Below are 27,849 nucleotides of genomic sequence, written 5' to 3' on the forward strand. Positions count from 1 at the left end.
GCTAGACATGATGTTATGTTGGCTCAAGGCATTTTGAGAACATACAAAACCTAAATAAGCTCTGAACTTAGTAGCCAAATGTTATCAGCTGACACAAACTGTATATATATTTATTTTTTTTATACTTCTGGAACATGAACAGCATACAGACTTGTATAATTTTTTTTTTAAAAATCCCCTAACCATGTGGTGCAACAATGATGTAAATAATAATAATTTAAAAAAAAAACACCACCGGAAGTTTCATTGATAAAAAGACATTTAGGATGATTAGATATTCACTGGGCAGCCCATGAAGATAGTGATCCTTCATAGTGATTATTTCTTTTGCTTTAATATAAAGTTAAACAGTGGTACATTAAGAACACAATTTAAATAATACAAAGTCTTTGATGTTTAAATTATATCAATTTATTTACTGTTCAGATAAGACAAATTTAGCTAGCAGTCTGTCTTCCCTTCCAGGCATCAAGTGGGCCATGGTTTGGCTTGTACTGAACTCCCACACCATCTGGTACCAAGAAACCTTCAGCTCTCATCTTTTCATAGTCTGTCTTGGCAAACTTAGTAAAGCCCCACTTCTTGGACACAACAATCTAGGAACAAAGAAAGCATGACAAATTAGCCATTGTATTTACATAGTTTGACTTCTACAGCGACAAAACACATTTCTTAAAAAAAAATAAATAAAAAAATCCACCTCATTTAACTATATAATGTTATGTTTCAACTATGTAGTTAACCATTTCACCACTAAGCAGTTGTAAGAAATTATCTACCCCATCCCTAAGAAAAGGGATATAACTTCTGTATCAGCTGTATCAATTTTTTGACTAAATTCACAGAAAAAAAAACTAACAAAAACTTCTTTTTATAATAAAAAAAAATAGACCTAGGGTTAAGCATCATGTTTGAAGTCATAAATAGGCCTACGGAGCTCAAAAACATAAAAATATCACGTCATATTTAGTTGCCTTCCAATCTCCAATTTGACCAGATCTAACATATTAAATACTGGATCTAGAATCTAGCATCAATTTTTTATTTATTTTCACTATCGGTCTTAAATGGTTCTAAATCACTTACCCCAATCATTATATCCTTATTCTATAGCTTAAACATTAATATTCCCATTAAAATCTTATTCTATTAAAGCCTAAACATAAGCCTAAGTATGTTCCATTTTCTAGGCTAGAAAAAAAAAAAAAAATTTTCAAAAAATCATAAAAATCCACCCTAACATGCTGCAGATACAAAATAAACACCTAAAAATAGCATCAATATCGCTCTCCTAGGTCAGAGTTAGTAAAGGTATAAATAGTCATTTAAAAACTAGCAGTGCGTGCATAAACGAAACAACCCAAAATCGGTGATTGCCGGCGACTCTAGTTGTCAAAGGGTTAAGTAGACTGCCTAGCATTCCTTCAATTATCAATGAACATTTCAAAATTGTAAGAAGCCTTGATTGTAATACTAGCATAGAGATAGCTTTACATTTTATGATAAATAAAACCAAATGTAAATCATATCTTAACAAGAATAAGATAATAAACCTATGTAACTGCATGGAATAAACGTAAAAACACAGGCAAGTCAAATATAAATAATGTTCATGTTTATACACATAAGTTGTGTATTAACTCTCTAACCCTAACCGCTCAGGCCTAACCCTTTATCTTAAGCAAGCAAGCTGACCCAACATTAAATTAAAAAATTAATATCGGAAGGAAAATGTCAAACCTAATTGCTCCTGTAAAAGAGTTTCTAATCTCTAATGTAGCTTGATTACTAAATGGAAATGATTTTATCTAAATTGTATTCAATAAGACAAGTTTAATCAAAATTACCCAATAGTCATGAATAGTCTCAAATGCTGTTAGCAACACCAAATCAATAAAAATATAACAGAATAAAATACCTTTTGTCTGCCTGGGTATTTGAACTTGGCACGACGCAAAGCTTCAATGACTTGCTGTTCGTGGTTTTCACGGGCTCTTACTGACATGATTGGCTGTCCAATGTTTACACGGGCAACAGTTCCCTGTGGCTTTCCAAAGGCTCCACGCATACCGGTCTGAAGTCTAAACAGTAAACATGATAGGACATAGTATACTGAAGAAATATTTTAATTTTGTTAATTTCATAAATTCAAATTTTAAAAATTATATAAAAACTTACCTATCAGCACCGGCACACGACAACATCTTGTTGATCCTGTTAATGTGGAATGGATGCAAGCGAACTCGCAGGTGGAAAGCATCTTTACCACAGTTCTTTACCAAGTATTTGTTGGCACAGATACGACCAGCTTCAAGTGCTTCAGATGACAGCTGTTCATACTCATCAGAAATCATGTGCACACAGAGAGGGAACTCATCCACACGAGCCTTTTTCCTGCCCAGATCGAAAATCCTGATTTTGGGATCTTAAGAAAAGAAAAAGCTAAATCAGTAACTAGTGGCTACACAACATATTTTCTAAATCTAATCAAGAATCTAGTGTTTTTCTAGCGTCTACGCCATGTCGGACCTAGTCCTAGTCGTCCTAAAGAGTAGACTAACTCTTTAAGTATCAACACTTTGGTCATAATATAATAATTACTTATAACTAAAGGACTAAACTGAGATCTATATCTACTAAATGACATATACTAACCTGGAACACCTCGACAAAAGCGAGATTTAGGGTATGGTTTGTTTTTGCAATATCGATAGCTGAAAAAAAAATTTGATGATAAACAATCATTTTACAATGAATTATGAATGATGAGTAGAGAGTCCATAAAATATTCATTTAGATTATTCAAAGTCTACTAATTGGTACAGAAATTAATATTATAGCAAATGCTAAAATAAATTTTACTAATATGTTGACTAGATTGGACTTAATTTGTACCTAACATCGATAACTTACCATCGAGCTGGTCGGCGACCCATTTCAAAACTGAAAAAAAAAATATTTCGATTCTTTAAATAACGTTAAAACAAATGCTATTAAAAGGGTAATATCTACACAGTTTAAATATAATAACAAAATAAAACATTAATCAAGCTGAGTCACGATGATAACAGATTTAATTTCTACTTTCAGAAACTTACAGGGTGTTATTTTTCCGACCTAAAAAAAGAGAAAGAACTCTAGCAGAACGGAAGTATAGATCATGTGACTTTTGTAGGTCAGAGTTATCTTTAGGGAGTAAAATGTAGTCAAGAAGAAAGAAGTTAAATATTATTATTCTATCAACAATAGACTAGACTTCTATAGTCAATAGAATAGAGCTAGATATTCTAATTCTATGCACTTAAGAGTCTTAGACTAATCTAGGTTTTGCATGCTTAGATTTTTGCAATTCTTCGGAACATATTATGGATAGATTGGAGTTACTTTGTTAAAAATCTTTTTGCAGGATGAGTGGTAAGAAATAAAGACTAGCTAGCTAGCTAAATAATTTATAAATAAAGTTATTATTTAAAGGTACTAAAAGTAAAAGTCGTAAAGAATTAGAATAAGTCTAAGACTAATAACTTTTAATAAGTTGAATAAGTAAGAGTAAGACTAGCACTGAGACTGAGCAGTCTTACTAAGAGTATTACTAAGAATTATTATAAAGAATAAGATTATTTTTTAAGAACATCATAATCATACTATTATTTTTTTTTTCATACATCATGATCATAATACAGTCCTAACAAAATCATTACTGTTACATAATTTAGAATTTAGATGATTATTCGATCTATTAATTATTAGTATTATCTAGTAGTAGTATAACTATGTATGTGAATGTGACATGTCTATATGATACTATAGTAACTATATCATACAATGATACATCAATTCCTTTTACTAAAGTTTACTTTTACATGTCATGTTACTGGTGCTCACAGTGATGACTGTGTGACAGACTGACAGGATCTGTGACTTAGCTAGACGCTAGACAGTGACTAAGACAATCAGACTCGGCTAGATCTAGATCTATTAAATCTAGAACTCCATCCATACTCACAAGCTATGGCTATAGATTATAGATCTTTGGTATGATATGTAATTTATAATAGAACTAGATTCTAAATCTACTTAACTAGTACTTGTGATTCTGGTCTATACTACTCTATACTACTACTACTACATCTCCATCTGTACAAGTCTATTTATTTTTCTCGATCTATTCTAGCACTCTAGTCTAATCTAATCCTAGTCTAGTAGATCTACTCTCTAGTCTCTACTGACTACTCAGCTTAGATCTAGATTCTGACAATAGTGACAGCAGTGAGATTCATAACAAATGAATATTCACATTTGACTAGAGTAACACCTTTAGGAAAATCACTAAATTTAGAAAGCCTTCAGGACAGAAGACTCAGAAGTAAAGTAGCAATTATACATAAAACACTGAACCACTGAATCTTCAAATACAAAAACAAAATTTAATAAAATACTCTGAAAGACACAAAGATAAAGGCACATTCCTCATCCCATATATATATATGCTAGGACAAATTTGTACAAATACTACTTCTTCCCTAGTGCTATTAGAGCATGGAATGGGTTGCCTGAGCTAGCCAGGAAAACCAGTGACTTGGCAGAATTTAAGTCATTGGTTAATATGCATGACTGAATGCATGACACGTAGGACGTAATCATCTTCTTTTTTGAAGTAACGTCTGTATTATATAAGATAAGATAAAATTACTCTGGAGATGTCTAGATTTCTTGTATGGGTGTATTCGATGTACGTAACTAACAAGTAACAAGACCTAAACATGTAACTAGTAGAAAGGATTAAGTCCAAACCATTATACAAACTTAGATGGCGTTTAATACTGAAAAGGCCACAGTTGAGTCCCTGTCTGTAATATCAAGTTATCCCACTGAAATTCAAACACCGACTATATTAACATAAATAATCTATAACCCAACTAAGTTGTGACATCACTAAATGTCGCGTTCAAAGTCTGTCAACTATGGTGCGTCTCTATACAAACTAATAATACTAATTGTCTTACAAACCCTACTCAGCACACCTAGCTCTCAGTTTCCACCCTTATAAATGAAATTGTCCAACTATGAAGATTTCCTTTTTGAACGTGTTCCACATTATCCTAACCTAGACAGACCTAATTCACTCAATATAGATTTCTGCCTGGTCATGCTGTATGTGGTCTGTTGTTTGAACACTGCCCCACACCATTCTTTACTGTCATGCTCGTGGTTTGGGCTATGATGTAAGAATCTTCCGCTCCAAATAAGCATCTGAAATATGTAAAACAAACAGTCAATCAGGAAATGCTGCTGTTTTTCCTTAGAGCACAGCTGCTAAAGGGCTTACAGATCAGAAGCATGTTGTTAACTAAAAGAAAGAAATAATGCTTTTGAAGACAGTAAAAAATGTATATATCTTAAAGTCCAGTGTGTACACTTCCTTATCTTTTTTTATGTATGAGACTTTCATTATAAATGTAATTATATCATTATTTTACACATTTATAGTTACAGGCTTGCTGGGAATATGGGGCATATGACCAGGCTTCACTTTTTTTTTTCATTAAATACAAAACCTGGTCTTTGTTATAGTTGGCATTGGTATTTATAAGTTAAATGGTGATGAGAAGATGTTATTCTCTAAGTAATACAACTGGTGGGAATGTGAGGAACTGTTGTAATTTTAAAGTTGTCCATTGCTTTGTGTGTTAAAATCATTTACATCTCACAGTGACAATGTAAATCATCACCATGTAGACACTTTAAAATTCTTGTTATTTCAATCAAACGTTTATGGAAAGCAAATTTAGCTATAAATGTTTTTTTTTAATATTAATTAAACTAGATTAAATTTAAATGAAAATTCAATTAAAAAAAATAATTTTATAGAGCTTAAATTGGTAATAAAATAAACTTCTGAGATTGTTTGCTAGATACATACACTTTTGTTTTCAGGTGATGACATACACCAGCATGAAAGGCAAACAATTCTAACTAGACTTTTAGATGCTGTGAAACAAGTAGGATCATTTTTTTCTGCTACTCAAACTAATAAATTGCATACAATGTACATTTAGTATTGATTATATCTGTGTAAAATGATCACAGATTTTTTATAGAGCTACTTTTTTTTGTAAAATTGGCTTTTGAATATATGCACACTGACACGTTTTGTCGTCTTACCAGTTGCTGAGAACTTGTCTTAAAACAAAAAATGTAGTTTCATTCTTAAACAATGCATGTATAATTCTTTTTTTTTAATTTTATTGTTGACTTAGCGCTGTTTAAAAAACAACACCTCTTTTATTAAATTTATATTGTCTCTTATTCAAAAATGTTTATTAAATTATATGTAGTTGAGAATTTTAAATGCAACTTAGTAAAACTTCATAAATATTTATTAATTTTGAAGAAGCTGAGAATTTGAAATGCGAACTACTTAAAAGTTCATAAAGATGTTATATGTTTAAATTAGATGTAATATAAGAATTTCAAATACAAATAAACAGAACTTCATTAATATTTATTAAATTAAATATCATTGGGACAAAAAGGTTAACTGCATAATAGTTGCAGTTAAAAATATTTTCCCGTTGCATCTTGTCATAAACCCATTTATTTTAAAACTTTGTAAGAATCATTTAGTCACACATTTTGTTTTTATTTTTATTTATAACTTTTTTTTTGTAAACTATATTTTAGTGTCAGGTACGCTTTGGTGGAAGGTCAGAATTGGCCACAGATTCAGACAGTAGGCAAGTGTTTTGTTTCTTTCTAGACCAGCTTAAACTTTGAACTTAACGTTTTATGGTTTATTGGTGACTTCATAGCTAGAAATTTTCTAAGCATAAAAAAAATCTAAAGGAAGTCCTAATTTTTTATGTATTGGACAGAAAATAATGTAACCTGTAATGTCTTGGCTAACCATAATACAAATATGTATTTTTGTTTTTAATCATTCTAGTCATATCAACTCATATGAAGCAACAATGGTTCAAATATTAAGCAAATAACCATTTATAGGCTTTTTAGAATTACAAATTGAAGAAAACATGGTACCTTTTTTTTTAAATTCTGTTAAACCCTTCATTTTGGTCAAATCTTTCAGAATTTCCTGTTTGTGTGCAACATGGGAAGCAGCTTTACAACATGGAATGAAGAAAAACAACAAAGCTTTTTCTGCATTCAAGTATATTTATTGTTCGCTCTATTTTCTAAAGTGTCTTCATTTTCTAGTATTTGTTCTAGTTTTTCTTCAAGTCACATTTTGCTTTGTGGTAAAAAGTTGTAACAAGTTATTTTATGTTTCATTATAAAGAAAGTTACTTGGCAGATTGGTTTCTTTGTTAAATTAATTCAAATATACTTTAATTTTGTTAAAGACAAATGACAGAAAGAGCAGGGCTAGGCAAAGTAACAGATCTGTTCTCTGACATTAAAAGGATTGAAACTGAACCAGGTAGAAAATCAATCACTCATATTTAAAGTGTTTATTATTTTGGATATCGATGATTATGTTAACTTGTAGGCAGATCATATTGAAATTTAGTTTTCTTGTATCTGAGGACTATAAAAACATTTCTTCTCTATATAATTTAAAAAAAGATAATTTTTTTTTTGTAATACTATCTAAAATAACGATAAAACAATTAAAATAAAGTATCTTGTTAATTTAAGAGTAATTTTATTTATTTGCAGTATTTTGGCATTATGCTAAGGAACATTTGACTAAGCATGAGTTTCAACGATTCAATAAATTGAAACTTGTAAATACAGATTCTGGAAGAGGCCGAGCGTGGCTGCGGGCATCCTTAAATGAACATTCTTTGGAACGATACATGCATATGTTGATAGAGAGTGATGAGATGTTGTCGTGAGTTGTTATTTTTTTTTAACTTAAATGGGAACTTAAGTCTTTGCGAACATAATTATGTCATTGAAAAAATATTAGTATCGGTGTAAATCAATCCCAGTATGTCGTTGAAAAGAACTCTAAAATAAAGTAATAAAGGATTAAGTCATGTCTTACATTTTTTATGAAAATCTGAAATTAAAAAAAAGTAATGATTTGGTTTCTTATCCGCAAAAAGTAACATTTTCAACTTAATTGGTAATAAACATTTTAAAAAAATAAATAAGTATAATTAGATTTAGTCATAACCATATTGACATTTATAATAGACAACAACTTTGCTGACTTTTGACTTTCATCATCATATATTTTCTTGTTGAATTTATTTCACATACAATGTTTTGTCAATTATAAAGAAAAACAACTATTTCTTCAAACAAAATATATTATGTATTTTTTAGAATAAAAATAAAAAAAAAAAAACATTTAATTTCTTTTTTTTTTTTTTTTTCACAGCTAAGAGATGTGCTATTCTCTTGCAATATAATTATATTAAAACCTCTTTTTAATCATTTATAATTTTAATTCAGGTCTACTGTTAAAATGTTGAGTTATTCTAGTTAGTAATGTTTGATCTAGGCTCTAGTTAGTAAACAATTGTTTAAGAGAGTAGTGAGACTCTGATTAGTAAACAATTGTTTAAGATAGTAGTGTGAATCAAACCACTTACATTTGTTCCTCATATTACAGGCAACACTATGAGGAGTGGGCATTCCTTAGGGATGTAGAGAGAAGCAGCATGTTACCCAATATGGCAGCAGGTTTGTGATTTATAATTTATTAAGACCCTCATCCACCTGCAGTCAAATGGCAGTGTGTCAAACTTGATTGCTGGTGCTTTGATTTGTGAGATATGCCTAGAGCTAGATCTTTTCAGCTGAATGCTAGGAATATCAGTTGGCACTGAAGATTCAAACTTAATTTGGTGTTGGATCTATCTTTGAATTGTACATCTATGGCTGTAATTGTTGACTTGACTGAAATGTTGACACCAGGCCATCACTAATTGCACATCAAGCTGGGTACACGATCATGTATCCTAGGCATAACAATACATTCTGAGTCTGGGTATACAATAGACCAAAGGTGGATGGACCTGGTACTGGATTTCTATAATTTGCAAAGAGCAAATGTCTTTATGAATAGAGTAACTTACGTAACTAGTAGTACTGATACCTCTAATGTAATATCTGCTATCCTGAAACATAGGTATTGATTTCTGACCAACTGTGTACATTAAATACCAAACATCTTGGAGACATCAGAGACTGAGAACACAGAAAAACTAACAGATCAACAAACCATATTGAAATAGGATTTAAAAAATAATAATTAAGAAACAAATTACAATTTGAGTTCATGTCCGAGTTCTCCCATATGAGTTTATTCATCAAAGGCTATGAGTAAAGTACCATACTTCATGAATTTTTCAGATGTTGTTCCATTCCTTTCTAATATATGCTGTCTTAAGATTTATACCATTCTATAGTTTGATGCCTTTCAACCATTTCATTTGCATAAATATTTATCTTCTTCTTGATAAAAATGTAATAGTCTCTTTTATTTGTTTTAATTGATTTCCTTCTTTTAATTTTTTTGGTTTGTCAGGTTTGGGGTCCATTTTGTTTGCTATTACGGTAGACAGACCAGAACTCAACAAAGGTTACACTGTGCCTAACTCTATTCATGTCACCTCCATGGACTCACTAGAAGCCAACTTACTCAAGGAAAAAGAACCAGAGCCTATTATCTCTGAACCTGTTTCACCAATTGCAGGTAGATTCTAAAATTTACTTCCTGTTGATGTCAATGTGTCAATGCAAGGTCAGTCTTGGGAGGGAAAGAGCTACAATACTATGTATACAGAATAAATAACAGTCTAAATAATTTGGCACACGCCTTAAAATATCTAGTAAAAATATTGAATTATGATAATTTTCTCTGATAAATTTTACAGTCTTAAACAGAAAGGAAAAAAAAAAGTATTGTATAGCAATTATTGCTGCATTCATCAAAAGTATACTTAAAGAATCCTTGAATGGTTTGAAAACATTCTTGGTTAGAAGTAAAAAACTATATGATTGTGCAAATTTTATTGAAGAGGCTTTGAAATATACAAATGCATGCTGGGGTCAATTGTTGAGAGACCAATAATAGCCAAGGTACTGTGAAGTATTCTGGGATCAATCAGTGAGAGACCAATAATGGCCAAGGTACTGTGAAGTATTCATTTGAAAGTTTGAACAATAAACACACAATACTGTGTGGCTGAGGGGCATGTAAACCACTTGGTTACCTAGGGGACTTTAGTTTAAATCCTGACTTGTGCTGTGTTTGCTTAGCATTGAAACCCCCCAGATACCTCACTCCCCCTCACATGCCCACTAAAAAAATTGGGCCAAAGTGTACTGATTATGTTATAGCTTGAATGATAACAAATGTATACATACATATATATATATATATATATATATATATATATATATATATATATATATATATATATACTTTCTAAAGTATCTAGTTATGTATGAGATGTTTAGGTCTCTTAGCCTACCAACAATCTCTATGTTTATAAACAATGGTTCTCACCACACTTTTGTGTGGCTCTTAGACCTGGGTACTCTATAAACGTCATCAAAGGTTGCTCAAATGCTTCCATTAAAAGTACCTTGTCTCCGTAATGGGAATATGCTGGAAAGACTACCTTTCAAATAATCTTGTTCTGCTGGAGGCCATTTGACAGCTCCACTGGGTCGGATGTGTAAAATCACAATAAGCACCGACTTTTTTTGTGTGTGTGGGCTTACTTGTCATGATTACTTCAACAGGATTGATTGAGCTGTGATATTATTCTTAAAACTTTGCAACTTTTCATGACATTTTAATTTGTTTGAATTAATAAATGGATTGTTGTGAAAGTGATATGGTTACAAAAAAATAATACAAGTAAATAATTATATATTATATAATTATATATATATAATATAATATGTTTAACAAAAAGGGTAACTATTTGAATATTTTCAAGGCAGTCTTATAGTTTTATCTATAGCCTATCTTTACTGAGTTATTCTTGGCTACTTTTTTTTAAATTTGTGGAATTATGCTTTTTTTTTAAGCTTCATTCTGTATCAAATTGTTATTACATACATTGCTTATTGTAAAAAATAAGAAAGAAAAAAGAGAAAAAGGGGGGGGGGCTATTTATCTTAGTGATAAGTCAATTTGGTCAAACTAAATGAACAGTCATGAACATCTATCTTTTGTTAGATCACTATCTGTAATAGGTGCAGTATGTAATCAATACAGTCTGAACTTGGCCTTGATAATACTCTATTTTTACTTCTTATCATTGACATGTAGTTAGTTGTACCATTTATAGTAACCTGAGATGTGTGTATACAGGGTTCTGTCACTCTGACCTCTTGCAATGCATTCAAGGACAACAAAAATATAAACAAATGTCTTTAAAAAAACAAACAAACATAGATACTCATTGAAGATAGTGACTTTGTTAGATACTCATTGAAGCTAATGACTTTGTTAGATACTTATTGAAGCTAATGACTTTGTTAGATATTTATTGAAGCTAATGACTTTGTTAGCTTTTTATTGAAGCTAATGACTTTGTTAGCTTTTTATTGAAGCTAATGACTTTGTTACTCATTGAAGCTAATGACTTTGTTAGATACTTTTGAAGTTAATGACTTTGTTAGATACTTATTGAAGCTAATGACTTTGTTAGATACTCATTGAAGCTAGTGACTTTGTTAGATACTCATTGAAGCTAATGACTTTGTTAGATGCTCATTGAAGCTAATGACTTTGTTAGATACTCATTGAAGCTAATGACTTTGTTAGATACTTATTGAAGCTAATGACTTTGTTAGATATTTATTGAAGCTAATGACTTTGTTAGCTTTTTATTGAAGCTAATGACTTTGTTAGCTTTTTATTGAAGCTAATGACTTTGTTAGCTTTTTATTGAAGCTAATGACTTTGTTACTCATTGAAGCTAATGACTTTGTTAGATACTTTTGAAGTTAATGACTTTGTTAGATACTTATTGAAGCTAATGACTTTGTTAGATACTCATTGAAGTTAATGACTTTGTTAGATACTCATTGAAGCTAGTGACTTTGTTAGATACTCATTGAAGCTAATAAATTTTTTAGATACTTATTGAAGCTAATGACTTTGTTAGATACTTATTGAAGCTAATGACTTTGTTTTTTCACAGTCAAAAAGAAAGAGAAGAAGAAAAAGAAGAAGCTGCCCAATGTGGTCAGTTTTGATGAAGATGAAACAGTGGCCACTGTGATCACTAGAACAGGAAGTAGCAGCTATAGTCCAGTTGCTGACCCCATTAGTGATTCTCAAACTGCTGATCAGGACAAAGAAATAGGTCAATTATAAGCACTGTATTTTCTAACAGTTGTTTTGTAATTGTTGATTGTAATTTTTATCATTGTCACAAAATGGCTTGTGTATTACATCTGCGTTTTTAAACAATCCCTGAAGTTTATCTGGGTGCTTATCTCACATTGAAAGTTGGGGGAAAACAGGAACAGTATTTCAATCTCATTATAGTTTGGCACACGTCAATAAATGTCATAGAGATAAACAGAGCATTTTGATGTCTTTATAGAGCTTATTGTGTTTAGTGCTGACTGGAATCTGAAGTAAAATAACATGCTTTTGTACGATTTCATTTCTTTGCCCTGATTGTGCATCTTACACTGTCTTGTATTCTGCTATATATTCTATCTGAGATTTATAATTTTTGGTCATTTTATAAGTTAGATGTTAAAGCTACACAACTGCGATATGATAAAACACTTCTTGCATGTGTAATACATCTGCATCTTTCAACAATCCCTGCAATATCAACAACTTTGTTTAGCTTATAATTACCCATTTAGATATTTATTGAGTCTGCTTCTTGTATAATAATAATAATAAGGCTAGTCTTCGAGTCCGAAGATTAGTGAGGAATGCAGTATTTCCAGTGGCTGCGCAGTCCCAGCTGTGACCTACATATTTTGCCACATCCAGGGCAAGCATGACAATTGTCGGCAGGCGGTTGATTTAGATTTTCTTTTCGCCATCTGCGTTTGTCCTCGGCAGCAGATTTTCTTTTGGTCTCATACGTGCCCTGCCCAGCGCAACTGGGACCAAAAAGAAGTCCCTCTATACTGTCCCTACCGGTGTTCGCAAGGACATAGCTGTTTGTAGTGTGGTCCTGCCTCCGTATGTCCATGATGGAGCGCAAGCATCTTTGGTGGAAGCGCTCAAGAAGTCTTAGATGTTTCCTGTATAGTGTCCATGTCTCAGAGACATACAGAAGGGTTGAAGGAACCACCACCTGGTAGGCACTTATTTTTGTAGGCAGGCGGAGCTATCTGTTCCGCCAAACTCTCGCCTGAAGGCGTCCAAAAGCGCTACTGACCCTGGCCAGACGGTTATCAACTTCCCTTGAAAGTGAGGCGTCATTTGAAACTATAATACCTAGATATTATATTTAAAATAATTTTTCTTTGTGCTTGATATGAAGCTGAAATTACATGTTTGAAAAGAACAAAAGTTCTGGTTGGAGTAAAAAAAAAACTTGTAATGTTGCATTAGTCTAACTAAAATTTTGTTTACAAAAAATTGTTTCTTAAAGGAGGAATAATAAAATATATTTTTTTTACCCAAACTAATTTAAAATTATCACTAGAATTAATGTTATTATTTATTATACGTTTCCTCCCTCTGTGGCAATTTATGCCTGGAGTGACAATCTTTTCCCTTTTTTTTTTTTATTTAACTTCTCAGGTGACTCAAGATGCCATCCTTGATGCACATGCAGTCACAGGTTGGGCATCTGTAATCACCAAGCACTGTTGTACTTCTATCTACTTCTGGTTTATATGCCATCTGCGACCAGGACCCTTCATTTATGCTGGGATTTTTAATTTCAGGATCTTAAGGGCGCTTCTGAGCCCACCCAGCTCTAATGAATACCTGACATTAGTTTGGGAAAAGTAACAGAAACAGATGACCTTTACATCATCGCCCTATAGAAATCGCAAAGTCTGAAAGGGCAACTCTACTTTACATCTACTAAACAGTGCCTCTTTTTCTCAACTGTTAGTGTTGATTTTTGAAGAGCTTCACGTCTGGCAGTTCCAAGAGTTTGTATACCTGAAAAGTGGGCTTTTATATGTTTATTGACTTGTATAAAAAAAAAAAACTTTGCCATATTATCAATACAATCTTTTTTTTCTGATTAAATCAGGTGAAGATCTACAAGACGATAATGTCTTCTCTATTGACTCTGCTAAAGATGTAAATAATAAACCCTCTTCTGCCTCTGTTGAGCTCATTAAGGAGCAGTCAACTCCAGCACTAGTCAGAGTATCCAGTGAAGTTAGCTCCCCTTCTATCCGTTCTTTCAACTCTGACAGGTTGTCCAAGTCCAGCGTAGGATCTTATAGTGACCTTGATCATGACACTAGGTATGCTTTTAAACTTTTACAGTCAGGCAAAATTTCTTTTTATATTTCAATGTTAAGTGATGCGGATAGACTTAAAGGGTCCTTGATCTTAATCAAGTCTGAAATTTGGTAGTAACAAAGACATGGGAAGATTTCATTACCAAAATTTAATTTTGTCATTTATAAAAGGTGGTGATTTAATGTGAGTCCAGCATTATATTGATTTACCCAAGAGAACCCTCAAACCCACTTGATGAATAAATAAACAATGTTTTAAAATTTCTTCCGTAACTCTTAATTTTTTTATTCCTTGCTATGTAAAAAAACAACTGAAACTACTATAGTACTGAAATTTTTGAAACTTTGCTGTTAGCTGGAATTTGTATATGTAGCCAAGCCAATGTAAACAAAAGAAAAGTCCAACTGTTAGAATATTCTGATGTTCTATAATAATACATAATGAACAACATTAAGTTAGTGACTAACAACTGTTTTGTCAATAGTTCATGAATCCTTAGAAACTATTTGGATTGTAGTCATGTGTTCTGTTTAGTGTTGTTATTGTATTAACAGGAACACTTAAAAATAATTTCTTTTTTGTACAATGAAAATTTTGTTAAAAATTCACAATACAAAAACTTTAAAAAATTTAGTTTAACAAATTTATTTTGTTTATTATTCAATTTACTTATTTATATATTTTTTCTATGGTCCAAGCTTACAAGGTTTTAAGTTTTTGTAAATAAAAGTAAATTTTGAAGATATCTTATTAATTAGGTGAGCTGGTAAACCAGTCAAATGAGGTCGCTTTGTTACTTTTTTATTGGGGTAAAATTTGTATTTTATAATTAATTAATTTAAATTATGTTTTATGTCCTATTTTCGTTTCGTTTGGCTTCCAGCTCATATATGGCACCAGTCAGTTCCGACGGACTTGTTATGGAGACTGAGATGGTGCCGTTGAATCACACAGATTCTCCTGACAGAATTTTGAATAACTCAGATCTAACATCCGACTATCCAAGACTTGTTGAGATGGAGAATGCTTCACTTGCCATTGCTCTAGCCCAGAGTGGTCTTTCAAATAGGTTCTTTGATATAGTCTGATACTTTCTTTGTATCCTTGACTGAACATTAAGTCTAACTGTAAAAAGTTTAATAGAAATATTTTATAGGTAGCTGAAGACTTTATACACAGTTTTTAATGTTGAACTTTCTCTTTGATAGCTTAAGGAATTGAAGAAATGCTTTAATGTTTTCAGTTCCAAGACAAAGAAGAATTCTTTTGATTCTTCCAAAATCTCTCAAGAAATCATGTCACATGGTAAGCGGAGTCTAATGCTGCATTTTGTTTGTGCCAGTAAATTTAAAAAAGACAAAATTGAAGCTGCTTGTTAATTTATTGCTTGTAATATTTAAAAAGATTATGACAAGTGGACATTTTTTCCTTTGTTTACGACAGAAGAACTAAAGCAGGCTGTTGTGGCCATGATGTTGCGGAAAGATTCAGTCGAAGATCAGAACAGGTTCGTTGGAAGTATTACCAATATAGATTTTCATGCAGCTTTCTAAAGTTCTGAATTCAAAAAGCATCTGGCACATGTAGTGTAATATATGTATTAATATAACCCTATTCTAAACGTTATTATTTAACGGGTTCACTTAAGCTGTCAAGTGTCAGTTCCTGTCTATTCCTCTTGTTAAAAACTGGATATTTTCTATGGCCTTCCTGTCTTCTGTTTAAGTTATTGCATTTAGTGATCATTAGGCCTAGCCTGTGTTAAGATCCAGTGACAATACTTTAACATTAGAAATGCTTGTAAACAAAATATTGCTGTACAAATATTTTTTAATTTGTAACAGTTCAATACATTTTTAACATTCATGGGAGATTTTTGTCTGTGGTGGATAATAATTAATAGCTAGCTTGTAGGTGTATCTGGTGAACAGAATATAGGCAAGTGTTGATTGTGTTGTAGTTTAACAAGTTTGCTGTATTTTTTTATAAAGGGGCACCCAAAATTCAAAATCCCAGTCTTCACCAAGATTCAAACCCAGGACCCCAGGTTCAGAAGCCAAGCGCTTAACCACTCAGCCACTTACTTAAAGAATATAAATCAGATCTGAAAAATAAAAAAAAAAGAGGAGATTATTGTTTTTAAAATTTCTTGTAAAAATTTTCCAAAACAAAATAATTGCAGCATGAATTAGTATACATGTTCAGTAGTTGAGTAAAACTTACAGAAAATTAAATGGCTGCTTAGAAGATGAGAACATAAATCTTATTGCTTATTGTTTTATTGTTCAGAAAAATTGAAGGCATGTTACAGCATGAGATGGAGACTTCATCAACTCTAAGAGCTGAAATTGAAGAAATGAAAATGCAAAATTCAGCCAGACAGGAGAAAGAACAGGCCAAGATTCTGGCTTTACAAAAGTAAATCTTTTTCTTCTTGTTTCACTTTGAGATCAAGATTTCGTCAATTATTTACATTTGTTTTGTTTTTTTTCCCACTCAGAGAAAATGAGTTATTGAAACATCAGCTAAAAAAATATGTCAGCGCAGTACAGATGTTGAGAACAGAAGGCATAAACAAAGAAGGTATAACAGTTTCTATTTATTTAGCATAGATTTTCTTTAACATAAAAACCACTGCTAGCAGTTTAGAGAGAGAGAGGAGAAACTGAGGGATCTATTGACTTCAAATTTTATATGTTTGTATAAATAGGGCAGATGATGACCACAAGGTCTGCAAGGGGAACTTAACGTTTTACTTTACATATATGTATTGTATATATTTCTTATTTCAATTGTAATTTTGTTTGTTTTTGCTCTAAGATAATCTTGGCATTCACTTAGAAGAGCCACAACCCAGCATCCCACCTCCCAAGCCTATTATAGACTACAGCCATGAGGCCTCAGAGTATGAAAGAAAATTAATACAGGTAGAGTTCACATTTGATTTTTTTTTTATTATCAAAGTGCCACATTTTGACTTGGAATTATTTATAATCTTGTTCGGTGCTAATTTAGTAACAGATCAAAATGAATGTTTCCAGGTAGCAGAGATGCACGGGGAATTGATGGAATTTAATGAGATGCTTCATCGTCAGCTTGCAGCCAAGGAATCCTTGTTGCGACAGTTGAGAGATGAGCTGATTTTATTAAGAGGACCTGTGAGTTTGTCATTGTCTTTACATTTAGGTTTAACTGTCATTCTTTACTATACTGTTTAGAAGGTATAGTTTGTCTTTACATTTAGGTTTAACTGTCATTCTTTACTTTAATGTTTAGAAGGTATAGTTTGTCTTAACATTTAGGTTTAACTGTCATTCTTGACTATACTGTTTAGAAGGTATAGTTTGTCTTTACATTTAGGTTTAACTGTCATTCTTTACTTTAATGTTTAGAAGGTATAGTTTGTCTTAACATTTAGGTTTAACTGTCATTCTTGACTATACTGTTTAGAAGGTATAGTTTGTCTTTACATTTAGGTTTAACTGACATTCTTTCCTATACTGTTTAGAAATTATTGTTTGTCTTTGCATCTAGGTTTAACTGTCATTCTTTCCATACTGTTTAGAAGTTATAGTTTGTCTTTGCATCTAGGTTTAACTGTCATTCTTTGCTTTACTGTTTAGAAGTTATAGTTTGTCTTTGCATCTAGGTTTAACTGTCATTCTTTCCTATGCTGTTTAGAAGTTAAAGCTTATGTTTGTGTTGTTTTTTTGTTTTTTTTCAGCTACCTAACGACAGACATCAATCATTTGATACAGGACAAGAGATAGAAAGGTACTAATTTAATACTTACAAGAGTTAAACGCTGTATTGTTTCAAAAATATATCTAGTTCTCAGCAATCATTGAAAACAAAAATCTGAGCAGAATCAATACACAGCTTCTAAGTGACTAACCAATTGATGTTTGTATTTCTATCCTTTAAAGTTTTAGTCTTCAAAGAACGCTCATTAACATTTGGATCCCTTCAGCCTTTTTAAGAGGAACCTCGAATAATACTCATCATGTTTATCAAGTAAGTTGGGGCTGACTTTAAAGTTTATATGGTTTTTGCTAGCGGAATCTTGCACTTTGTTAATATATACCTATCGTGCAGCATGTCTAAGGGCTTGTATAGTTCGTCCATGGTGGTTCGATGATGACCACTTTTGTCATCCAGGGGGTTGAGGGCTAAGGACTAGTCTGGCACTCAGCATGTCTAAGGACTTGTATAGTTCATCCATGGTGGTTTGGTGATGACCACTTTTGTCATCCAGGGAGCAGAGGGCTTTGGACTAGGCTAAGGGCTAGTCTGACACTGAGTGGGCAAAGAAAGGAAGTTGTCAAATACGAGATTGTTTTAGGCGTGTGTAATGTGTTAAACTTTTAAAAAATGTTTCCCCAAACAAGACTTGAAAATTAAATAGCTCTGCACTTCCTAATCATATTCGAAACTAAAAGTAATTGATTAGAGAATTTTAAAACGTATAAATCTTTCCATTTGAAGATAAAATTACCATCACATATTTAGATTCAACAGAAAAAGAAACAAACTGTTTACTGAAATAGGTACATCACAAATATTATTACATCATTTAGCTATTAACATGTTCTATGTGAGGGCTGGGTAGAGTTTAGGTTACTTTCTGGTTATTTTTAGCATTTGGCCCTGATAAAGACAAAAATGCTCCATTAAATTATTTTATTCAGATGGTACATTAAAGAAGTAAAATAAATTTCCTTTTTCATAATCAAATCATACAGTAAACTAAATATTCATATTTATTTGTCATAAAAAAAAAAGGATATTATTGGGTTTAAACCCACTGCATTTGCATTCTTAGTGGTACACTATCAACCTCGCCAATCAGCCATACTACTAACTATGTGCAAAAATGTAGCTTCAAATAAATTATTCACTTTTTGCATTACAAAACTATTTCACCTCCATATTAATTTTCAAAAAATAAATTAACACTGTCTTGAACTTTCTTTGCTTTAACTTCCAAACATCTACACTATATCAATAAATACAAAACATCTTTATAGTATGCTGACTTCCCCTCCTTTTTTTTGTTTTTTTATAAACCCACATCCTCACCATTCCATTTTCACGCCAGGATGTGTACTTGTGCCTATGACCAACTTCCAACTATAGGCCAAGTTTTAACATTCTTTGCATTTCCATTCATAAAAAAATTTTAAGCTTATAGTAGGAATTGCGCAAAAGAAACTTAACTTACATTCAAGTTGAGGCCATGAATTCACTATCTGAAGGTTGTTCCTTCTCTATTGATTCTTGTGTCATAATAGGTTTAGACGTTCTAAGGGTGGTTTGAACTATGCATCCTGCAACTACTTGGTATCAGTGATTCTGAACTTTATTTCAGGTGTATGTGAGAATCAGAGATGAAGAATGGAATGTCTATAGACGGTACAGTCAGTTTCTAGACATGCATGTGAGACTCAAGAAAGTCTACCCGATAGTTGGCAAGTACGACTTCCCACCCAAGAAAGCCATAGGGAAAAAGGTAAGTCTATTAGAGACATTCCAACAGACTTGACCACTAATTCCATATAATTATATTCCTTTTTTTAGAAAGAAAAATCCAACATGACATTAAGAATTGCTAACTTCATTTGATATTCTTTATTTTTCTCCCTGAGTTTCTGGTTAAGTGTAACTAGTGCATGATAGTTATTTGTTTAGCTTTTACTTTTATATTAACCCCCACCAACCCTGAGCCCCTGAAACAGATTGCCCTCTATGGCCTGAGTTCCTGATGGCCACACCCCTCTTTGCTTACTATATTCTAATGAAAATCAAGATTTTTTCTTATCAATCGATCTCTCACAGTCCCATTCAATGCAAGAAAAAACACTATTCTTTATGAAGTCAAAATCAACTAAAATATTGTTTAACTTTAGACTTATTACAAGCCAAGACCTACCTCATAGGTGCCTGGTTCATGTTGATTGAAACTTTTCATGTTAAACCACACCAATTCAATGTACACACATGGACGCAGCCATTTACGTAGCTAAACATATAGTTTTATTATGATTGGTTTGTTATTTTTAGATTCTGACTCATTTTTTAAAATCGGCAAGTACCGAAAAAAAGGTCCACCTGGATAGTGACCATTTTGGAAATTACCCAAAAAGCTGTCCATCGGTCTGATAGTGTTAAGTCATTGTTATCTTTTTTTTTCTGGCAGCTTCTAATGTTTAGAAAGTTTTAGTTCAGAACTAAGATGATAAGAAGATAACTTTAGCTTTTGTTGTTTTATTTGCATGAAAACTATTTATTATGCTTAAATGTTTGTGTTCCTTCACAGGTCCCTAGCTCTTCACAAACACATTATCATATTCGTATATATCCCATATAGTAAAACATTTTCCTTTTATTTTAAATTTCTATTGGCTATTACTATTTGAAATGTGGTCATAACTGCTAAATTGATTTTAATTTTTAATGTCTATCTTCATAAAAATACTGGCTATTTATGAAAGTCAACTTTATTAAACATGGCACTGAAATTTGTTACAATGCCAAGAACACAAACAAAAACCATAAACATCTTAAAATCTCCAGTGATATTAAATTAAACTAAGTCCAGTTTTGAAATGGCACTCTTCATTTTTATTTGATAACTCCTCCTGAATAGTACAGTACCCCCAAAAAAAAAACTATAAACAGTTGCTTTTTTTTGGAGGGGGGGGGTGCTGTCCATACCCCAACTGGGGCATAAGTCAGTCGGTCATCTGTTTTGCTTCATGTATTTCTTTTGTTCAGTTTTTAGGTAAAGTTTTTAATGTAATGTGAAATCTATTATTCTTTACCTTCATAGGAGGCAAAATTAGTGGAAAGCAGACGTCAATCTTTTCAAGCCTACCTACGCAGCATCATCAATTTACTGATGGAGAAAAATGACCAACTTGCAAACTCAGCCACAAAAGAAAAATTAATTTCCTATCTGCCATTCTTCAAGTAAGTGTTTTTAATCTTTAGTTTAAATTATTAAAAACTTCTAAGCATGCCACTATGTTTCAAACATTTGAAACATTGCCACCATGTAGCAATGTTTCATTCTGTTATTTAAGAAATATTTTACTGTAACACTATTTAATAACATTTTTATTATAAGTCTGAGGAGTTCAAATATATAACTAAATTACTTGTTGTGTTTGTCTCAGTGATAAACTGGAAGAAGGAAATAAAAAGACTAAGAAAGGGAAACGTAACTCTACAACCATTCCTGTATCAGTAGCAGAAGTGACAACTAATAGGGCAGAAGGGGATCAAGTTTTATCTTATCAAGGATTATGATAGTATTTCTTTTTATTTGCTGTTAAGTCTCTAGTTTTCTATTAAAACTATTACGTTTGTTGTGAGTAAAAGTGCCATAGGGTCTTACTGGTTTTTCAATTACATACAGTACTGATACATTTGCACATTAATTTTATTGTTATTTTTATAATGTGTTGCATTTAATATGTAACTATTAATCAAGATGTGTAGGCCAGGGTCTCTGTAAATATAATGTTAATGTTATTATTATTAATGCTTGGGTTGCCCACATCTGGGACCTATGTCAGCTAGTTTATCAATCAATTTCTTAACTGAAAATATGTGATAGGTTGTGTTGTGGAAGCAGTTCTGTTCTCCTGATTTATTTGTCACTTTCTTTATGTATTATTACTTATATTTTTATGACTGTGTCTTTCAAGTTCACTTTGATATTTACATACCTGCGCTAGGGCTATAAATGAGTTAAATGTTCACTGAGGATTAGATAATAATCAAAACTGCCTTGTAATCAAAGTCAAGTATTACTTGTTTTGCGCCATATACTCAGTACAATAGCTTACAAAGATACAAAGTTCCTTGCTTGCAGTTTGAATGAATTATTAGGGGGACATTTAATTAAAAGAAAGATGTTCCAGAATGTTGGACTCAATTTTTTAAAATTATCATTTGAGACATTTACTGTATGTCTTAGAAGGGATATTCCTTATTCGCTTGCCACATTGCTTGTCAATTTAAAATAGCTCAAATTTAATAATGCTAAATTTCATTTGTTGCCTTTTCCATTGTGATTTAACTATAGAACTAAGGTTGATATACTGTAGTGAGATTAAAGTATTGTAGTTTTGAGTTTGCTACATTGTAGCGCCAAGGTTGTTATACTGTAGTGCTGTAGAACAGTTATGTGATATTAAAACAAAAATAATTTTTGTGGTAATCTTCATCAAATGACTCAGCTTTTTTTGGTGAAGCAAAATGTTAACAAGGGAAAAATTAATTGAAAGTTTACAAATATAAAAAAAATTCCCCCTTGCAAGCAGTCAACCACCATGTGAAATAGATACCCCATCCAGTCCAGCATGGTGAAGTCTAGTTCAGATATCAGTTTAGTCTTAATGTCATAGATAGCACAGCCACCTTAAGACTAAGACTACTTTTTTAATTCTTGTTAGAATTATATTGTCATTGCAAGGACTCTTTTTTTTTTTTTTTTTAATGAAAAATCATCAACATTCCACAGAAATTAGAGACTCATTAAAGTCCATTGAGTGGCTACACACATCTTGATCTTTTCCATATTATCTAGTCAACGACTAGCGCTGATAATCTCACACAGCAAGGAACAAACAAGTTTTTGTACCATTCAGTTCTTGCCCAATATGCGCTGGCTTGACATAGTTATGAGTGTGTGGCAGTTGTCTTCTAAAACCTTATTGACTTTGCTGAGACATGTCTTCATTGAAAATACTCATTTCATTGGGGTAGGATTGTGCTTTTGATACTCATGTATAAGGTTGTCCATGTGGCTAATAGCTTGGATAACACATTGCCTTGCCAACAAGTTGTTGCCTGTGTTAGAAGATTTTGTATTGTCATACAGTAAAACTTAACCAAGATGGTGTTTTGTAATTTAATACTTTTCAGTTTTAGAAGAAAAATAGCGGCTGTGTGACTTTCTTATCCAGGTTTTCAAGATGCTCCCCTCACTGTGGTCTACAATAACACTCTGTATGAGTTTACTTTTAGTGGTATATCTGGAGTGGATGTATTAATTGCTTTTTCTAACCAAAGTCTGAGTTCTTTTTTTTTAAACATTTAGTTCTAAAAAGTTGTCAATGCGCCAGTCTTTTATTGAACTTCAATACTGTTCTGTCTCCTGAAATAAGACAAACTATGGCCTTATGGCAGTATCATCAGCAAGTTAAAAATTGCAACAGTCATGGAGGCTTCGTATGTCATTAGTGTAAAGGATCTACAGTACCTGAGAAGGTTGTTGAGGCCTGTACATAGTACTCGAATTGATGATTTGAGGTTTTAAACAAACTGGGGACGTTGGATTAGGTAATTTAAAACTCATGGTTGTAGGTGGGAGATGACATTTAAATGGCATGGTCAGTAACTGGCTTCTGAAAGAAAAACCTTTGAGAACCCAAGAAAAGGTTACTGTTGATTGAACAAAAGAGGTGATGACAAGAGAATGTAACACACTAGACTAATTTGGATCATTATTGTCTTGGAAGGTTTTGTAATCTCCCCTAATATTCAGAATCAAAGACAATGCCTTACTATTATTGATAACTCAAAATTAAACGTGAATGTTTCAGTTTAATCTGGTCCTTGTTTTATTTAGGGTTCTTTAAACTTAATTTTAATGTACCGGTAGAAAAAAAGCTTTAAAATATTTAATACATTCTTTATTTTCAAAAAATGTTTTTAATGCTTTAAGATAGTTATTATTTTTAACATTATTGCATGTTTATGTCATTATAAAAGTATTTTATAAGAATAATTTTTTTTTTAGATTTTTTTTTTTTTAAACATCGGTCATTCATGATAACCACAAATAACATATTTATAATATTCATAGTAAAAATTAAATTACATTAGTATTTTCAAACAAATTATGAAATCATTTTATTTATATACCTGATACTCTTTTTTTTTTTTTTTTTTTTTTTTTTAAGATGTTTTCTCTTGCAAGATCTTTTCTTGATCTTATTTCCACTTACTAGTTGATGAAGTAAAACTTTCTTGCTTCTTAATAAGTATGTTTAATTAGGTTCATTGTATTAAAACTACACACTAAGCACTCTGCTGTGAAAGACTGATTAATATGGACATTTCTTTACCAGTTAAATAATATGATAAACAGTGCAAAATTAAATATAATTTTAAAATTTAAACTTAACATGGAAATTTTTTTCTACTTTTGTTTTAAATTTTAGAACTGTATTAAATTTTTTTTATTTATTTGATTACGACATGTTTGAAATGATTTTCAATTTTTTTAAAAAGTCATTTTGACAGCTGTATTAGGTCAAACTGCAAAACAAGAAAGATACAACTTACTGGTTTGGGTAACAGCACAATGACTCCCTGGTTCAAATACCAAGCAGTCAGGTCAATTTGTTCCCAGTTTCACTGTTCATCATTGAGTCTGCTTTATCTTATTTTCACAGTATATAAGAGTACCTAACACTAGTAGAGCATTGTAAAGGAAGACAACTCCTGTCATTAGAAAAAGTCTTAGAACAGTGTGCTTTAGTTCCATTGCCCTGTCCAGAATGTTCTAGAAAGGCTTTTTGATTATTTATTGAGTCTCAAGTTTGACTTCAAATTTTATTTTCATTGAAAATTTGTTTCACTCTTTTTTTTTAAAAAACGTAAAGTGTTTGCATTTTGCGTCTTCTTTGTGTTTTACAGTGTTTTACAGTTCGACATCAAGTCTTTTATGTTCTGTGTAAATAGTTGTAATCATGTTTGATTAAGATACTAAAAGAATAGCATTGAATGTTTAAAATATGGATTGTGAAGGTTCAATGCTCATCTGCATAGAATTCGTTTTAAAGTCTATAATTCAACTGACCATGCTGATCACATAATACTTTATCGCTAATAATAATAATATTTGTTTTATCTCTGTGATCACTGTAATTTCTTTTATGCATGACCTCCCCACCCCCCACCCCCTTTCCCACATTTTTCGGTACCAATAGTCTGCAGCTTGCTGGTCATTCGTTAGGTTTAAATTTGTGTTTTCATAGAAAATGAAATGTATACTGTTCGCTACTTAACGTATAAAAAAATTGTGTGGCTTCGATGCGAAATGTTGGGTGCATTTACCACAGGCACAAACAAACATTTGATTCATAAAATGATTATTTCCACTAATCATATTTTTTTTATGTACTAAAAAAACAAACATCTTTTCATTACCATGGTCACATCATGAAGATACTATATTATTTTATTTTTTAAATTACCCTTTTTGTTGATTATAATTGCTACCAGTGAAACTATTATCATTTTGTGCTCGTTTCTCCTGCTGCCTCCTGCCTAATACTGTCACTTTCTATCTAGTCTGTTTTACTGTAGCCTTTGGTCAAAAGGTCAAGGGTCATGTTCCCTTTACTCCAACCTTTTTTTTTTTGCTTATTATCAAACTACTTTTAGTTGTATGAAAAGAAAAAGCCTTGTGCAATATTTATATATATTGAAAATGAAATAATAAAGTGTAGAAAATATTTGGTCACATCTCTTGTTGTGTTTGTAGTTAGTATAGAAAATATTTAGTTACATCTGTTGTTGTGTTTGTAGTTAGTGTAGATAATATTTAGTTACATCTGTTGTTGTGTTTGTAGTTAGTGTAGATAATATTTAGTTACATCTGTTGTTGTGTTTGTAGTTAGTATAGAAAAATTTGATCACATCTGTTGTTATGTTTGTAGTTAGTATAGAAAATATTTAGTCACATTTGTTGTTATGTTTGTAGTTAGTATAGAAAATATTTGGTCACATCTGTTGTTATGTTTGTAGTTAGCGTAGAAAATATTTAATCGCGGGTGATCTAGATGGCCTAGCAAGGACAGAAGAAGCGCTAGCTGACTTGGTGATGCGTATAGACAAGAATTCCGCAGCATATGGTATGCATTTAAATGCCGAAAAAAAACTCAAATTATGACCAGTAGCCAATAGGGCTTTAAAAGGGGCATCACCATTGGAGATAAAAAACTGACTAGTGTTAGCAGCTTCAAATACCTCGGAGCTATCGTCTCAGGTGAGGGAACCAAACCTGAACTACTGACCCGAATTGCATAGTCCACAACAGCACTTGCAAAACTCCAAAAGATATGGAAAGTCAAAGGTATAGCCATTGACACCAAAATCCAGAGTGATGCGTCACATTCTTATATGATTGTGAGTCTTGGACGCTGACTGCAGAGCTAGAGAGGAGAATCCCAGCAATGGAGTAGAGTTGCTACAGAAGGATCCTAGGCATCACAATTAAAGACCACATCACAAACGAAGAGATTTAGAGACAGTAGGTCATCGTGGGGTCCAATGACCTGTTACTACAGTCATTAGACCCCAGGATGACCTTCTAACTATTGTAAAAAAAAAAATGCAAACTAAAACACTATGGCCATATTACAAGGTCTTCGAGACTCGTCCAGTGAACAGTACCCTCAGTGAAGTCAGTAGGGCGTCGGCGCCATTATCCCGTTGGTGGGCTCTTCACCCCTGTCCTGTCTGAGGGCTCCCAACGGTAGACGGCTATATCCATTGACTGGGCCAGATCTTGTGTGGTGCCCCAACGGTCCAACAAACTAACGTGTGAAAGTGAAGGTCTTATCTAAAATTTGTGTATAGCACTTGTCTTGTTTACACAATTTAACTATCCATTCACATGTAGGGTGTACATTAATACTGCAGCCTTCCTAATTAAAATACTCTCAGTTCTTTTAGTTGTAGGCTATTCATCATTCTACTTTTATGAACAGCTTTAAATTAACTCCAAGAGATATTTTAAAATACAGAAATTACTACGTCTTACTGCTTGTTGAGTGAATCACAGTATTCTTTGGGAAGCATGATTTTGAATCCGATAGTCCTTTTTGCTTCTTCACAAAATTCACTGATGATGCGGCTCTTCTTTCCCTGCTCTCGGAGAGCTCAGACGTAAATGAGTATTTCAGAGAAATAGAGCACATTGAAAAGTACTGTAAAGATAATTTTTTATTATTAAATGTCAAAAAAAAAAAAAAAGAAATGATAATTGATTTTCGTAGGGAAAACTAAGAAAATGATATTGTTTCTGTAGCTGGAGAAACTATTGAAATAGTGCAAACTTTTAAATACCTTGGCACTAGTTTACAAACTGGTGCACCGACAACTTTCTAGAACTGAATGTCACAAAAACAATGTCACAAAAACTAAAGAACATATAATAGATTTTAGAAAGAAAAAACAAACTATACGTGAACTGCAAATAAACACTACATCTATAGAACAAGTAAAGGCATATAAATATCTAGGCGTTATCATCAACAACAAGCTTTCATGGGAAGACCACCTTGGAACTCTGACAAAGAAAACAGCCCAGCGACTCTTTTTTCTATACAAACTCAATAGCTTTAAACTAGACAAGAAGATCCTTGAGACTTTTT

General features: G+C 32.1%; 2 protein-coding genes across 2 annotated transcripts; one reads left to right on the forward strand and one right to left on the reverse strand.

Annotated features, from left to right (window-relative positions):
- Window positions 1–388: 388 nt before the first annotated feature.
- Window positions 389–3,209, reverse strand: LOC106076739 (60S ribosomal protein L10). The gene is made up of 6 exons (XM_056021762.1): window positions 3,099–3,209; window positions 2,914–2,943; window positions 2,656–2,714; window positions 2,179–2,425; window positions 1,919–2,081; window positions 389–596 (listed from the first exon to the last, which is right to left on the reverse strand). The coding sequence occupies exons 2-6, from the start codon at window positions 2,934–2,936 to the stop codon at window positions 438–440; spliced, it is 651 nt and encodes a 216-aa protein (XP_055877737.1). The 5' UTR covers window positions 2,937–2,943; window positions 3,099–3,209; the 3' UTR covers window positions 389–437.
- A 65-nt stretch (window positions 3,210–3,274) lies between these two features.
- Window positions 3,275–25,934, forward strand: LOC106053509 (sorting nexin-29-like). The gene is made up of 22 exons (XM_056021761.1): window positions 3,275–3,414; window positions 5,938–6,002; window positions 6,685–6,737; window positions 7,091–7,171; window positions 7,365–7,441; window positions 7,681–7,855; window positions 8,585–8,655; window positions 9,503–9,670; window positions 12,138–12,302; window positions 14,178–14,397; window positions 15,279–15,464; window positions 15,639–15,700; window positions 15,839–15,902; window positions 16,685–16,813; window positions 16,896–16,978; window positions 17,216–17,322; window positions 17,437–17,553; window positions 18,120–18,169; window positions 18,322–18,409; window positions 19,764–19,904; window positions 21,225–21,364; window positions 21,571–25,934. Exons 1-22 carry the CDS (start codon window positions 3,408–3,410, stop codon window positions 21,701–21,703), a joined length of 2,382 nt encoding a protein of 793 aa, XP_055877736.1. The 5' UTR covers window positions 3,275–3,407; the 3' UTR covers window positions 21,704–25,934.
- The last annotated feature ends 1,915 nt before the right edge of the window (window positions 25,935–27,849 follow it).

This window comes from Biomphalaria glabrata, chromosome 2 (assembly GCF_947242115.1).
Source record: "Biomphalaria glabrata chromosome 2, xgBioGlab47.1, whole genome shotgun sequence".
Classification (NCBI taxonomy): domain Eukaryota; kingdom Metazoa; phylum Mollusca; class Gastropoda; family Planorbidae; genus Biomphalaria; species Biomphalaria glabrata.

Coding starts and splice junctions, on each gene's coding strand:
- LOC106076739 (XM_056021762.1), bottom strand. CDS start 2,936: ATGGGTCGCCGACCAGCTCGATG. Junction 2,082..2,178: donor TCGTGTGCCGGTGCTGATAG/GTAAGTTTTTAT, acceptor TTTACTGTTTAG/ACTTCAGACCGGTATGCGTG. Junction 597..1,918: donor AATACCCAGGCAGACAAAAG/GTATTTTATTCT, acceptor CTTTGTTCCTAG/ATTGTTGTGTCCAAGAAGTG.
- LOC106053509 (XM_056021761.1), top strand. Junction 6,003..6,684: donor TTTTAGATGCTGTGAAACAA/GTAGGATCATTT, acceptor ACTATATTTTAG/TGTCAGGTACGCTTTGGTGG. Junction 16,979..17,215: donor AGAAGGCATAAACAAAGAAG/GTATAACAGTTT, acceptor TTTTGCTCTAAG/ATAATCTTGGCATTCACTTA.